Source organism: Mus caroli, unplaced genomic scaffold (assembly GCF_978045245.1).
Source record: "Mus caroli unplaced genomic scaffold, Mus_caroli_1 scaffold_3, whole genome shotgun sequence".
In the NCBI taxonomy this organism is placed as follows: Eukaryota; Metazoa; Chordata; class Mammalia; order Rodentia; family Muridae; genus Mus; species Mus caroli.
In genome coordinates this window covers 104,549,802-104,564,360 of record NW_028227258.1, presented here as the reverse complement: position 1 = coordinate 104,564,360, position 14,559 = coordinate 104,549,802, and the positions used below count along the sequence as shown (strand labels likewise).

General features: G+C 39.0%; 1 protein-coding gene across 2 annotated transcripts in view; it reads left to right on the top strand.

Annotated features, from left to right (window-relative positions):
• The window catches only part of Rnf13 (ring finger protein 13), a 94,445-nt gene that overhangs the window by 28,175 nt on the left and 51,711 nt on the right, over nucleotides 1-14,559 (top strand). For both annotated transcript variants that reach the window (XM_021154153.3, XM_029473720.2), the window contains one exon: nucleotides 11,269-11,394. In XM_021154153.3, coding sequence (XP_021009812.1) covers nucleotides 11,269-11,394 — 126 coding nt within the window. The remainder of the gene's footprint in view (nucleotides 1-11,268; nucleotides 11,395-14,559) is intronic.

The window sequence follows — 14,559 nt, the reverse complement described above, 5'->3', positions numbered from 1 at the left end:
TCCTTCCACCTACACCTCTCAAATGCTGGGATTGCAGATGTTTACTCAGCTGCATGCTCAGCTTATGCTCAGCTTCCCTGCCGCCTCCTTCCTTCCTCCTCCTCTCTTTGTGTTACTCTGTCTCTGTGTCTCTGTGTCTGTCTGTCTACCTGTCTGTCTCTCTCTGGGCAAGGGTCTCCTTGTTTAGCCTAGGCTGGCCTCCAGTGTTGTATGTACTCCAGGCTTGCCTCAGACTCATATGGATCCTCTTGCCTCAGCCTCTCAAGTGTGGGAATTGATTACAGACTTGTAATACCATGCATAGCTTAATATGATATTTATGTTCAGGTTTTTTGACTCTTTCAGTTAAAAACTGGTAGCTTAAGCTATGTTAGAAATGTCTGGTTAGTTTTTAGTAATGTATACTACCCTGTGACCCAACTTTTGAGAGTCTGTGACTCTACTTCTATAAATATATTTTTTATATATACATACATGTGATCATTGAAAAACTTGACTATGTTTATCTTATTTTATTTTTTGCCTTTTGGATTTTAAACTCTTCTTTTATTAAATTTACTTTTCACTTACATAATACATCTTGACTGCAGTCTCTCCCCCACCCCAATTTACTCCTCCTAGACACTGCCCTCAAGCTCCCCTCTCTCCCACATCCACTCCTTCACAGTTTTCCTTCAGAAAAGAGTAGGCCTCCCAGGGATACCAAGAAAACATGGCATAACAAGTTACAATAAAACTAGACACAAACCATATCAAGGCTGGGCAAGGTGACTCAGTAGGAGAAAAAAGGTCCTAAGAGCAGAGACAAGAAAGAGTCAGGGACAGCCCCACTCCCACTGTTAGGAATCCTACAGAAATATCAAGCTAACAACCATAACCCATATGCAGAGGACCTAGTGCAGATCTGTGCAAGCACAGTGCTTCCCAGGTCAGTCTGTGAGCCCCAATGGGCCCCGCTTAGTTGATTCTGTAGGCTATGTTCTCATGATGTCCAAGACCACTCTGGCCCCTACAGTTCTTCCTCCCACTCTTTCGTGGGGTTCTCTGAGCTTAGCTAAAAGTACGCAAATATTCACCAATAATGGAATAAGTTGTGATATATGTCACATTTGAATACTAACTAGAAATAACAATATATATGTTTAGCAGTAGGGTGAATCTCAAAAGTATTGTTCAGAAAATAGTCTACAAAAGCATTTCTATTCTGTATGCTTTTGTTTGTGTCAAACATAAAATTAGGTAAAAACAAATATAAGCTGTTGGAAGTCTATAGGGTGTCATTCCCTAATAGGAACACTGACTTGTAGGGAGCATCTGAAGTGCTGTTAATGTTTAATTTTCTGATACAGTATGGGTAATTCAACACGCTGAAAGACATTTATACATTTTGTTTTATGAATATCATAATCCTAAAAGCTTTTATCACTGTGAATGTACCGTAACTGTGTTGTATTATGCATTTAATTGTATGTTTGATGGTCTTGAGACTTCAGTTATCACGCACTCTTGTTTTCCGCACCCTCATTTACTCATCAGAAGATTAAAATAACAAAGAGAAAATGGGCATCGGGTCCCTCAGTTTTGTAGTTCCTTGGGCTTCCTTCATGTTAAGGTGCTTTGTAAAGCACTCCTTTTAGAAGCCAGTTGTGAGAAGATCCTCAGAGCAGAGGAAGCAGTTATTTTAGTGAGGAGAGATTGGACTGGAGAGTGATACCAAGCATGGGTTCTGGCTGAAGGTAACATCTTCTGGGCCACTCTTATTTCAGGGGCCAGAGAGTTCTGCCAAGTTGGAAGATGACTCTGCTTTCTGATAGGCTTTGTTCATGAAACAGGCTAGTGTGCACTTAATTTTAAGTGACTCATATTTGAGGCTAGTAATAGAAAGCTATTTTAGCAAGTTATGCTCTTTAGTATATTCCATAGGAATGATAATAATTTAGGACACGTCAATCAACTTAAGCAAAAAGATTATTTTAAGGACTTTTAGTGTACATGCTTTTTTTTTTTTTTTTTTTTTTTTCGTATAAAGGAAAACATTTAATTGGGGCTATCTTACAGTTTCACCAGTTTAGTCCGTTATCATCATGGGAGGAAGCATGGAGGTGTGTAGACAGACATGGGGCTGGAGAAAGAGCTGAGAGGTCTACATCTTGTTCTGAAGGCAACAGGAAAAGACAGTGAGCCACTAGGCCTGGCTTGATCATCCTCACAACCCAGCTCAGTGATATACTTCCTCCAACAAGGCCACACCCACTCTAAATACTGCCACTCCCTATGAGCCTATGGGGACTACTTTTATTCAAAGCTCCCTTGCTCCGCTCTCAGCTTTTCAAAGATGGGAGCAGACAATGTCCAGGTAGATGCTCTGCCTAACCGTGTGTGCTTCTACCGGAGGCTGAGGGCAGTGAAGGTGTGTCTGTTACCATGCTAAGTACACTCCAGCAGCTAAAGGAAGCTCCTTCCACCACCACCCACCATAGTTTTCAAATACATAATAATGCTTTGGGTCTCTGGCTGTGCATGAACTATGCTCAGCTCTCCAGGACTTAGTCCCATCACTCTTTACTTAATAGTAGTGTTTGTAGAGGTAATTATCCCTAAACAAAACAATAAATACACTAGAGATTTCAGTGTAAGCCCTCGGAGTCCCTGTACAAATACAAGGAAGCTTCAGGTCTTTGCCAGTCATGGTTGGTACAGTCTTGACCCACAGGAGGCAGAAACAGGAATTGCACAAGGTCAAAGGCTGCCTGAACTGTACAGTGAGAGCCAGCATCACACAAAACCAAACGACGTAAAACCCTCCAGTGAGGGATTTCAATTGTGTGTCGCCTGCTTGAGGTGACTTTTTAAACAAATGACAGACATTTGCAGATGAAGAGGAGAACTTAAACAGGGAAACTTTTCATGAAACTTATCGATATTCTCTTTTGCTATAGAAAGTTCAAGACAAGAGACTAGGCGATATGCCACCCAGGCTTCCATGGCATGTTCCAGATGCAAGATTGCCTTATTGCTTGGGCTCAGCTTTGCACATAGGACTTCTCCTAAGATTTTCACTTTGTCCTTTTTGTAGTCTACAGTTTCTGACACTTGGCATGACCTTTCTCTCTTCCTTTCTTTTTTTTCTTTTTTTTTTGATTTTTAATATTTTTATTACATATTTTCCTCAATTACATTTCCAATGCTATCCCAAAAGTCCCCCATAGCACCCCCCCACTTCCCTACCCACCCATTCCCATTCTTTTGGCCCTGGCATTCCCCTATATTGGGGCATATAAAGTTTGCAAGTCCAATGGGCCTCTCTTTCCATTGATGGCCGACTAGGCCATCTTTCGATACATATGCAGCTAGAGACAAGAGCTCCGGGGTTCTGGTTAGTACATCATGTTGTTCCAACAATAGGGTTGCAGATCCCTTTAGCTCCTTGGGTACTTTCTCTAGCTTCTCCATTGGGAGCCCTGTGATACATCCAATAGCTGACTGTGAACATCCACTCCTGTGTTTGCTAGGCCCCGGCATCATCTCACAAGAGACAGCTATATTTGGGTCCTTTCAGCAAAATCTTGCTAGTGTATGCAATGGTGTCAGCGTTTAGAAGCTGATTATGGGATGGATCCCTGGATACGGCAGTCTCTAGATGGTCCATCCTTTCATCACAGCTCCAAACTTTGTCTCTGTAACTCCTTCCATGGGTGTTTTGTTCCCAATTCTAAGAAGGGGCACAGTGTCCACACTTTGGTCTTCATTCGTCTTGAGTTTCATTCGTTTAGCAAATTGTATCTTATATCTTGGGTATCCTAAGTTTTGGGCTAATATCCACTAATCAGTGAATACATATTGTGTGAGTTCCTTTGTGATTGTGTTACCTCACTCAAGATGATGCCCTCCAGGTCCATCCATTTGGCTAGGAATTTCATAAATTCATTCTTCTTAATAGCTGAGTAGTACTCCATTGTGTAAATGTACCATAATTTCTGTATCCATTCCTCTGTTGAGGGACATCTGGGTTCTTTCCAGCTTCTGGCTATTATAAATAGGGCTGCTATGAACATAGTGGAGCATGTGTCCTTTTTACCGGTTGGGACATCTTCTGGATATATGCCCAGGAGAGGTATTGCTGGATCCTCCGGTAGTACTATGTCCAATTTTCTGAGGAACCGCCAGACTGATTTCCAGAGTGGTTGTACAAGCTTGCAATCCCACCAACAATGGAGGAGTGTTCCTCTTTCTCCACATCCTCGCCAGCATCTGCTGTCACCTGAATTTTTGATCTTAGCCATTCTGACTGGTGTGAGGTGGAATCTCAGGGTTGTTTTGATTTGCATTTCCCTGATGATTAAGGATGTTGAACATTTTTTTAGGTGTTTCTCTGCCATTCGGTATTCCTCAGGTGAGAATTCTTTGTTCAGTTCTGAGCCCCATTTTTTAATGGGGTTATTTGACTTTCTGGAGTCCACCTTCTTGAGTTCTTTATATATATTGGATATTAGTCCCTTATCTGATTTAGGATAGGTGAGGATCCTTTCCCAATCTGTTGGTGGTTTTTTTGTCTTATTGATGGTGTCTTTAGCCTTGCAGAAGCTTTGTAGTTTCATGAGGTCCCACTTATCAATTCTCGATCTTACAGCACAAGCCATTACTGTTCTATTCAGGAATTTTTCCCCTGTGCCCATATCTTCAAGGCTTTTCCCCACTTTCTCCTCAATAAGTTTCAGTGTCTCTGGTTTTATGTGAAGTTCCTTGATCCACTTAGACTTGACCTTAGTACAAGGAGATAGGAATGGATCGATTCGCATTCTTCTACATGTTAACAACCAGTTGTGCCAGCACCATTTGTTGAAAATGCTGTCTTTCTTCCACTGGATGTTTTTAGCTCCCTTGTCGAAGATCAAGTGACCGTAGGTGTGTGGGTTCATTTCTGGGTCTTCAATTCTATTCCATTGGTCTATTTGTCTGTCACTATACCAGTACCATGCAGTTTTTATCACAATTGCTCTGTAGTAGAGCTTTAGGTCCGGCATGGTGATTCCACCAGAGGTTCTTTTATCCTTGAGAAGAGTTTTTGCTATCCTAGGTTTTTTGTTATCCAGATGAATTTGCAGATTGCACTTTCTAATTCGTTGAAGAATAGATTTGGAATTTTGATGGGGATTGCATTGAATCTGTAGATTGCTTTTGGCAAGATAGCCATTTTTACAATGTTGATCCTGCCAATCCATGAGCATGGGAGATCTTTCCATCTTCTGAGATCTTCTATAATTTCTTTCTTCAGAGACTTGAAGTTTTTATTATACAGATCTTTCACTTCCTTAGTTAGAGTCACGCCAAGATATTTTATATTATTTGTGACTATTGAGAAGGGTGTTGTTTCCCTAATTTCTTTCTCAGCCTGTTTATTCTTTGTGTAGAGAAAGGCCATTGATTTGTTTGAGTTAATTTTATATCCAGCTACTTCACCGAAGCTGTTTATCAGGCTTAGGAGTTCTCTGGTGGAATTTTTAGGGTCACTTATATATACTATCATATCATCTGCAAAAAGTGATATTTTGACTTCATCTTTTCCAATTTGTATCCCTTTGATCTCCTTTTGTTGTCGAATTGCTCTGGCTAGGACTTCCAGTACAATGTTGAATAGGTATGGAGAAAGTGGACAGCCTTGTCTAGTCCCTGATTTTAGAGGGATTGCTTCAAGCTTCTCACCATTTACTTTGATGTTGGCTACTGGTTTGCTGTAGATTGCTTTTATCATGTTTAGGTATGGGCCTTGAATTCCTGATCTTTCCAAGACTTTTATCATGAATGGGTGTTGGATCTTGTCAAATGCTTTTTCCGCATCTAAGGAGATGACCATGTGGTTTTTGTCTTTGAGTTTGTTTATATACTGGATTACGTTGATGGATTTCCGTATATTGAACCATCCCTGCATCCCTGGGATGAAACCTCCTACTTGGTCAGGATGGATGATTGTTTTGATGTGTTCTTGGATTCGGTTAGCAAGAACTTTATTGAGGATTTTTGCATCAATATTCATAAGGGATATTGGTCTGAAGTTCTCTATCTTTGTTGGGTCTTTTTGTGGTTTAGGTATCAGAGTAATTGTGGCTTCATAGAATGAGTTGGGTAGAGTGCCTTCTGTTTCTATTTTGTGGAATAGTTTGTGAAGAACTGGGATTAGATCTTCTTTGAAGGTCTGATAGAACTCTGCACTAAACCCATCTGGTCCTGGGCTTTTTTTAGTTGGGAGACTATTAATGACTGCTTCTATTTCTTTGGGGGATATAGGGCTGTTTAGATCATTGACCTGATCTTGATTCAACTTTGGTACCTGGTATCTGTCTAGGAACTTCTCCATTTCATCCAGGTTCTCCAGTTTTGTTGAGTATAGCCTTTGGTAGAAGGATCTGATGGTGTTTTGGATGTCTTCAGGATCTGTTGTTATGTCTCCTTTTTCATTTCTGATTTTGTTAATTAGGATGCTTTCCCTGTGCCCTCTAGTGAGTCTGGCTAAGGGTTTATCTATCTTGTTGATTTTCTCAAAGAACCAGCTCCTTGATTGGTTGATTCTTTGAATAGTTCTTCTTGTTTCCACTTGGTTGATTTCGCCCCTGAGTTTGATTATTTCCTGCCGTCTACTCCTCTTGGGTGAATTTGCTTCCTTTTGTTCTAGTGCTTTTAGGTGTGTTGTCAAGCTGCTAATGTGTGCTCTCTCTAGTTTCCTTTTGGAGGCACTCAGAGCTATGAGTTTTCCTCTTAGAAATGCTTTCATTGCGTCCCATAAGTTTGGGTATGTTGTGCCTTCATTTTCATTGAACTCTAAAAAGTCCTTAATTTCTTTCTTTATTCCTTCTTTGACCAAGGTATCATTGAGAAGAGTGTTGTTCAGTTTCCACGTGAAGGTTGGTTTTCTATTATTTATTTTGTTATTGAAGATCAGCCTTAATCCATGGTGATCTGATAGGATGCATGGGACAATTTCAATATTTTTGTATCTGTTGAGGCCTGTTTTGTGACCAATTATGTGGTCAATTTTGGAGAAGGTACCATGAGGTGCTGAGAAGAAGGTATATCCTTTTGTTTTAGGATAGAATGTTCTGTAGATATCTGCCAGATCCATTTGATTCATAATTTCTCTTAGTTTCTCTGTGTCCCTGCTTAGTTTCTGTTTCCATGATCTGTCCATTGGTGAAAGTGGTGTGTTGAAGTCTCCCACTATTATTGTATGAGGTGCAATGTGTGCTTTGAGCTTTACTAAAGTTTCTTTAATGAATGTGGCTGCCTTTGTATTTGGAGCATAGATATTCAGGATTGATAGTTCCTCTTGGAGGATTTTACCTTTGATGAGTATGAAGTGTCCCTCCCTGTCTTTTTTAATGACTTTGGGTTGGAAGTCAATCTTATCAGATATTAGAATGGCTACTCCAGCTTGTTTCTTCATGCCATTTGCTTGGAAAATTGTTTTCCAGCCTTTCATTCTGAGGTAGTGTCTATCCTTTTCTCTGAGATGAGTTTCCTGTAAGCAGCAAAATGTTGGGTCTTGTTTGTGTAGCCAGTTTGTTAGTCTATGTCTTTTTATCGGGGAGTTGAGTCCATTGATATTAAGAGATATTAAGGAAAAGTAATTGTTGTTTCCTGTTATTTTTGTTGTTAAAGTTGGCATTTTGTTCTTGTGGCTGTCTTCTTTTAGGTTTGTTGAGGGATTACCTTCTTGTTGTTTCTAGGGCGTGGTTCCTGTCCTTGTATTGTTTTTTTTCTTTTATTATCCTTTGAAGGGCTGGATTCGTGGAGAGATAATGTGTGAATTTGGTTTTGTCGTGGAATACTTTGGTTTCTCCATCTATGTTAATTGAGAGTTTGGCTGGGTGTACTAGCCTGGGCTGGAGTTTGTGTTCTTTTAGTGTCTGTATAACATCCGTCCAGGATCTTCTGGCTTTCATAGTCTCTGGTGAAAAATCTGGTGTAATTCTGATAGGCTTGCCTTTATATGTTACTTGGCCTTTTTCTCTTACTGCTTTTAGTATTCTATCTTTATTTAGAGCATTTGTTGTTCTGATTATTATGTGTCGGGTGGTATTTCTTTTCTGGTCCAGTCTATTTGGAGTTCTGTAGGCTTCTTGTATGTTCATGGGCATCTCTTTCTTTAGATTTGGGAAGTTTTCTTCGATAATTTTGTTGAAGATGTTTGCTGGTCCTTTGAGTTGAAAATCTTCATTCTCATCCACTCCTATTATCCGTGGTTTGGTCTTCTCATTGTGTCCTGTATTTCTTGGATGTTTTGAGTTAGGATCTTTTTGCATTTTACATTTTCCTTGATTGTTGTGCCGATGTTCTCTATGGAATCTTCTGCACCTGAGATTCTCTCTTCCATCTCTTGTATTCTGTTGCTGATGCTGGTATCTATGGTTCCAGATTTCTTTCCTAGGGTTTCTATCTCCAGTGTTGCCTCATTTTGGGTTTTCTTTATTGTGTCTACTTCCCTTTTTAGGTCTAGTATGGTTTTGTTCATTTCCATCATCTGTTTGGATGTGTTTTCCTGTTTTTCTGTAAGGACTTCTCCCTGTTTGATTATGTTATCCTGTTTTTCTTTAAGGATTTGTAACTCTGTAGCAGTGTTCTCCTGCAATTCTTTAAGGGATTTTTGTGCTTCCTCTTTAATGTCTTCTACCTGTTTAGCAGTGTTCTCCTGTATTTCTTTAAGTGTGTTATTAAAGTCCTTCTTGAAGTCCTCTACCATCATCAGGAGATATGCTTTTAGATCGGTGTCTAGCTTTTCCGGTGTGTTGGGGTGCCCTGGACTGGGCGAAGTGGGGGTGCTGGGTTCTGATGATGGTGAGTGGTCTTGGTTTCTGTTAGTAAGATTATTACGTTTACCTTTCGCCATCTGGTAATCTCTGGGGTTAGTTGTTATTGTTGTCACTGTTTAAAGATTGGAGCAGAAGCTGTGTTCCACTCACCAGCAGTCTCAAAATCCTGCGCAGGGGTCGTGGGTAGCTGGCAGGTGTCAGGCAACCCTGTGCTCCAGCAACCCCGGCGCTGATCCGGCCGGAAGTGGCCTGTGGCCCTACTCAGGCCGGTTTCTGCTTCCCTAACTAATGCAGTCTCAGGTCCCGCGCGCAATTGGATTGGAGCAGAAGCTGTGCTCCACTCACCAGAAGTCTTAAGATCCTGTGGCGGGTGTTGTGGGTAGCTGGCGAGTGTCAGCGGACCCTGCGCCCCAGCTGCCCCGGTGCTTTTCTCTGTACATGCTTTTAAGATTTATATATTTCTTGTGTTAAAAATAGTGCATGATTCATATGTATAAAAGGTGTATAAGCAAAAATTCTCCTCTATTTCCACTCCCCTATTTTGCTGGTACTGTTCAACCTCCTGCGTAGCTGGGATCCAAGCGTGTGCTAGAGCTCCTGGTTCCATCGTCTTCTCTTGAGTTCTACGCCTTCTTCGTATGTGCTGAGTTTAACTGTTGTTATGAGTTAAAAAGGATTTACAGCACCATGATTTGGCATTACAGTGTTTGCAGAGAGGCATGCAAAAGATTTGGGGATTCAGATGGAGGGTCTAAGCATATATGAAGCATATAGCCACTCTGAAAATGGCCACAGTATTGTTTCTGGGACGTTCAAATCCAGTGTTCTTTGGAGTCAAGAGAGAAATTCTATGGGTAAATGAAGAACTAGTACTTATACTTTTCATTACTGAAGCAGGTGCAAGCACTGTTTTTTACCATAAGCCAAGCAAAGCTTTTTTTAAAAAAGAAATCCTTAAATCCTATGAGTTGCTTCAAGGGGCTAGTTCTAACACCATGCAGAACTTTGAAGATATTATGCCATAGCTCTCTTTGCTTATTTCTTTCTAAAAAGTTTCATAATTTTAGGTGTTTATTGGTTCACTATGTCAAGATCACTTGGTTTTTGTATTTCAGCCTGTTAATATGACTTTTTAAATTAATACATTTTCTGATATTAGACCATTGTACATTTTTGGGAAAGCAATTTGCAGCTTTAAGATTTTTTTAAAATTTATTTTGCTAAAACCTTTGCAATTTTATATGTAAGTACACTATAGCTGTCTTCAGACACCAGAAGAGGGTTTCGGATCCCATTACAGATGGTTGTGAGCCTCGGTGTGGTTTTTGGGATTTGAACTCAGGACCTCCAGAAGAGCAGTCAGTGCTCTTAACCTCTGAGCCAGCTCTCCAGCCCCGCAATTTTAATTTAAAATTTTTTAATTTAAGAAATTAAAAATTTTTTATTTAAGTTAATATGTAAGTTGATGGATTTCATGTTGACATTTTCATACATCTGTGGTATTATAGTCTGTTCTTCTTGGTCTCCATCTCTACTGCTTTCTTCTTGCCTGTCATCTTCCTATCTCCCAAGTAGTCCTTCCTTCTACTAGGGCTGTGTCGTACATATTGCATTACTCTCTCTTCCCCCTATTCCCCATCCCATTAAATATTTTCTCTACTCCTCATGGTTCCCTTAAACGTGTGTGTGTGTGTGTGTGTGTGTGTGCGCGCGCGCGCGCACACACACACACACACACACACACAGAGTATCTTTCTCTCTCTCTCCCTTCTTTTCCTCCCTCCTAGATTCCACATATGAGAAAAAGCATAGACTATTTCTGAGTCTGGCTTATTTTGCTTAATATAATGTACCTGAAAATGTCAGGATTTTACTTTCCTTTATAGCTGAAGACATTCCATTGCTATCACTTCATTTTTAACTAATGCATTACTTTTCTTTCTCTCATCTGTATAGTGTGATTTTAAAAATATTCACCTCATTTATGAGCTTGATTTCTGTTTTTTAACTATTAAAGCCAACGTAAAAATTAATATATTTGTACATGTCTATATACTCAGAAGAGTACTAACATAGAAAAATATACAGCATATTTCATTTATAATGTCATGTGTGCCCTTTCGTGTTTGACAATGTAAAAAGTAAAGGCTAACTTAAAATTTTTTCTTGGTTTAGAAATGTTGTTAGGAAACAGCACCAACATACTAGGAGTGGCTATCTTTGGTGTAACTGACTTATGTGTAATCCTAAAAACATTCTGAAAGGCTGAACCTTTTTAAAACAAAACCCATGAAATGGTTAAATAGGCAAATCCTACTTTAAAAGTCCTGGGGTTGTAACAACGGTACCTACAGAAAGACACTAGAATAGCGTAAGCATTGAAACTAATGCCAGCCATCTGAAGAGGTAAGTTAACTGACTTATCGAGTGAAACAGAAATAACTTGTTACTAATTCCTTTTCAGGGTTTTCTGATTAACTCAAAACCAGAGAATGCGTGTGAACCCATAGTGCCTCCACCACTGAAAGACAATTCTTCCGGCACGTTCATCGTGCTGATTAGAAGACTGGATTGTAATTTTGATATAAAGGTAACTTTTTTGATATTATTAATGTGTTTAGTAATTTAAATTCTCCATCTATCAAGAAAGATATGTCAGTGCATTAAATTATTCAGATTAAAATAAGAATGAGGCCAGCTCAAGGAAATAGAAGAGAAGGGTGGGAAAAAATTTTACTTGAATTTCATTTGTTTCAAAATGAACTTTAAGTATTTAGTGGCTAGTCGGAAATGAGAAAAGGAAGTTATCATAAGTTTTGGGAGGCTTAGTTTTAGCAAGACTGAATACAGATTGCTACTATTGGTGCTAAGAATTCAGGTTGGTTGGTTTTGGTTTGTTTTTTCTTTCTTGTTTTTTTTTTTTTTTTCTTTTTGTTTTTCCATCTAGAGCTGTGATTTAATATAAGAATGGTGACTTCACTTCATCCTTCAATTATATACCTAAGCTTTTATGTTATGGATAAAATGATTAACTCTTTCCTTTATCAACTCGGACATGAAGATTTCTTTTGTAAAACACTTATTCTGTCGCTGTACTGGGCTTTGTCTCCCTACAGCTGGGGGAGGCTGACATTTTAGATAGTAAAGATAGAACTCACCTTGCTTTTGCATTATTACCATTTAAAAACAATAACAACAACCACAACATAGACTCTTTCTGTAGCTTCGACTGTCCTGAAACTCTCTGTAGACCAGGTAGGCTTAAGAGGGATTCATCTGCCTCTGCCTCTCCAATGCTGGTCTTAAAGTCATGGACCAGTAAGGCTGGCTGTCACTATTATTAAAAGGAAGATTTTTTTTTTTTAGGCCAGTTATGTCAGCTAAAGTTAATTTGAACAAAGCAAGACACAAATGATTTGTGAGTCAAAGACTTTCTAGAATCACAATCGATTGTGAGAATTCTACTCAGCACCACAATCAGTCAGCAGTGATAAAGAAATAGAAGTAATGCATAGAATGTGACTTAATTGGCTACAGTTGGTCAATCAACTGGTCATTTGAGGATAGCTTAGTTAGCCTCTGTGGATTCTGCCATCCTCAAAGCTCAGTCCTGTGACAGAATTCTGCATGGTTTTGTCTACTGGATCCAGTTGGGAGCTTAGAGCAAACACTGACCATTAATTTCATGTAAGGCCCTGTTACCAGTGAGGCTCTGAGGTGTGGTCTCTGTTGTGGGGTAACTGGCAGAAGAACCATGTGAGTCTATGTGACATGAAATCTCAGTGTTATTTACTAGATACATTCAAAGTTCCCTGACTTACAGAGTAGAAACAATGTATTGTTTTCACACATTTTACATACTTTGATCATACTTGGTCTGTTCAATAAGAAAAGCCATTCTAAACTTCCACTCTCAACTTTCATGACATGGAAGAAATAAGACTTCTATAAATCCTCATTAAAAGGATAAAATAATAATTGTAAAGGGACCTGAAAGTGTAGAGAATTTTGTATAGCATAAATATCATTGCTAAAGTATATTAGTTCCAAATTTAAACTCTCAGTCCCCTAAATAAGAATAACTTAGTGTGCAAGTCAGTTGGGGTTGCTATCCTCAGGCTCATCTATGAAGCTTTAACTTAAGCCACTTCAATGTTTGACCCAGAACTAAACTTGGTACAAATTGTCCCAGCTAAAATAAAATACAACAGAATATTTTTTCCTATAAAAAAGTAAAACTAAACCAATGATATTGACTCAAGTTTATTAATTTGTAACTGTAATTTCTGACTTAGCATAGTCTTCAGTAAAAAAGAAGCTAGGATGTTTTGTTGTTTTATATAACTTTTCTTATTAGATGGAGATTGGAGACAGTTAACTTAGAAATTGAGGGAACTACTGTCATTGCCTATTCATTTCTAAGGATGGTTTGGGCAGGCAGGCATATTAGCTTACTATTTATTTCCTATACTGTATCATGTCCTCACCATGAGTGTGAGTGTGTGTAACAGATACCCTGCCTTCCACCTCCCATCTTTAACTCTGTGCTGCAGCCATGCTCCATGTGGGTATGTTGACAGCATTCTTGTGTCTTCCGTCATTTCCCCAGTCCAGCATGAGCACTATCATCCATTTACCCGGTTATTTATATCTTACTAAAGGTGCCACTTCCTCCGGAAGCTTCACTCTTCTTTATCCTCCCCAGCTTGCTAGTAGAGGCTCATTAGATCAAGCCATGCCGCAATGTGCATAATACATCCGTGAAGGAGAGATGCAAGAGAGGTGGCTTTGTAGTCAGAGAGTGTATGGCTCTTGTAGAGAACTGAGTTTAATTCACAGCACCCACATTAGGAAACTTCTAAATGCCTGTAACTCTTGCTTCTAGGAATCTCATGCATGTAGCCTCTGAGGGGACCAGCACTGATGTACACATATGCCAACACACACACACACATAGTTAATAAAATTAAATCTAAAAGTATACTTGTGGAAAACTTGTAGAAATGTTTAAATTAAGCCATTTTCATTTTAGGAGGGAAGATGTTAACATCATTTTTCCCCGTTAGATTTCACCATATAAACGGATAAAATTTTTAGTTGGCTGTACATGTTTTTTAACTATTATTTTTTCTTCAAAGATATGCTCAGTGACTCCGGTGGGTTCGTTGACTTTTACCTTCTTCATACTTCTGTTAGATACGGAGGCATCAGTTTAGGGGAACGTGGTTCTAATCAAGGACTGAAAATACATTTCATACATTTGAACCCCAAATGCCTAGCCAGACCTTGAATGTAGGATCCAGTCATCAGGTGTCAGCTGTTGGTATTACATATTTTTTCCCATTTTAGATATAACAATAAAAAGATAGCAAAAATGATCGTTTAAAGAAATTTATTGGTAAATGACATTTATTTAGTGACTCAGTATCAGTTGTAAAATTCTGCTATGGATTAAAAAGGTCAGTTTAGTTACATTCGTATGTGATGTAGAAAACGCAGGCGATTCCCAATAGTAATACTTATTGACCACCTAGCAAGGAAATTTAAGGAAGGGTATATAATTTTACCTCAAAGAGAATTTCTGATAAATAAGTATCAGCGTTTGATTAGAAATCACTGTTTTCCATCTTCCAGATGGATTATTACATACAGCTTTATGTTACATATAGAATCTGATTATTTATAATGTAGATACAGAATCTTCTTTTCAATTTTACATAATATCTTTCTAGTAGTCAGTAGTGGTCCATTTATG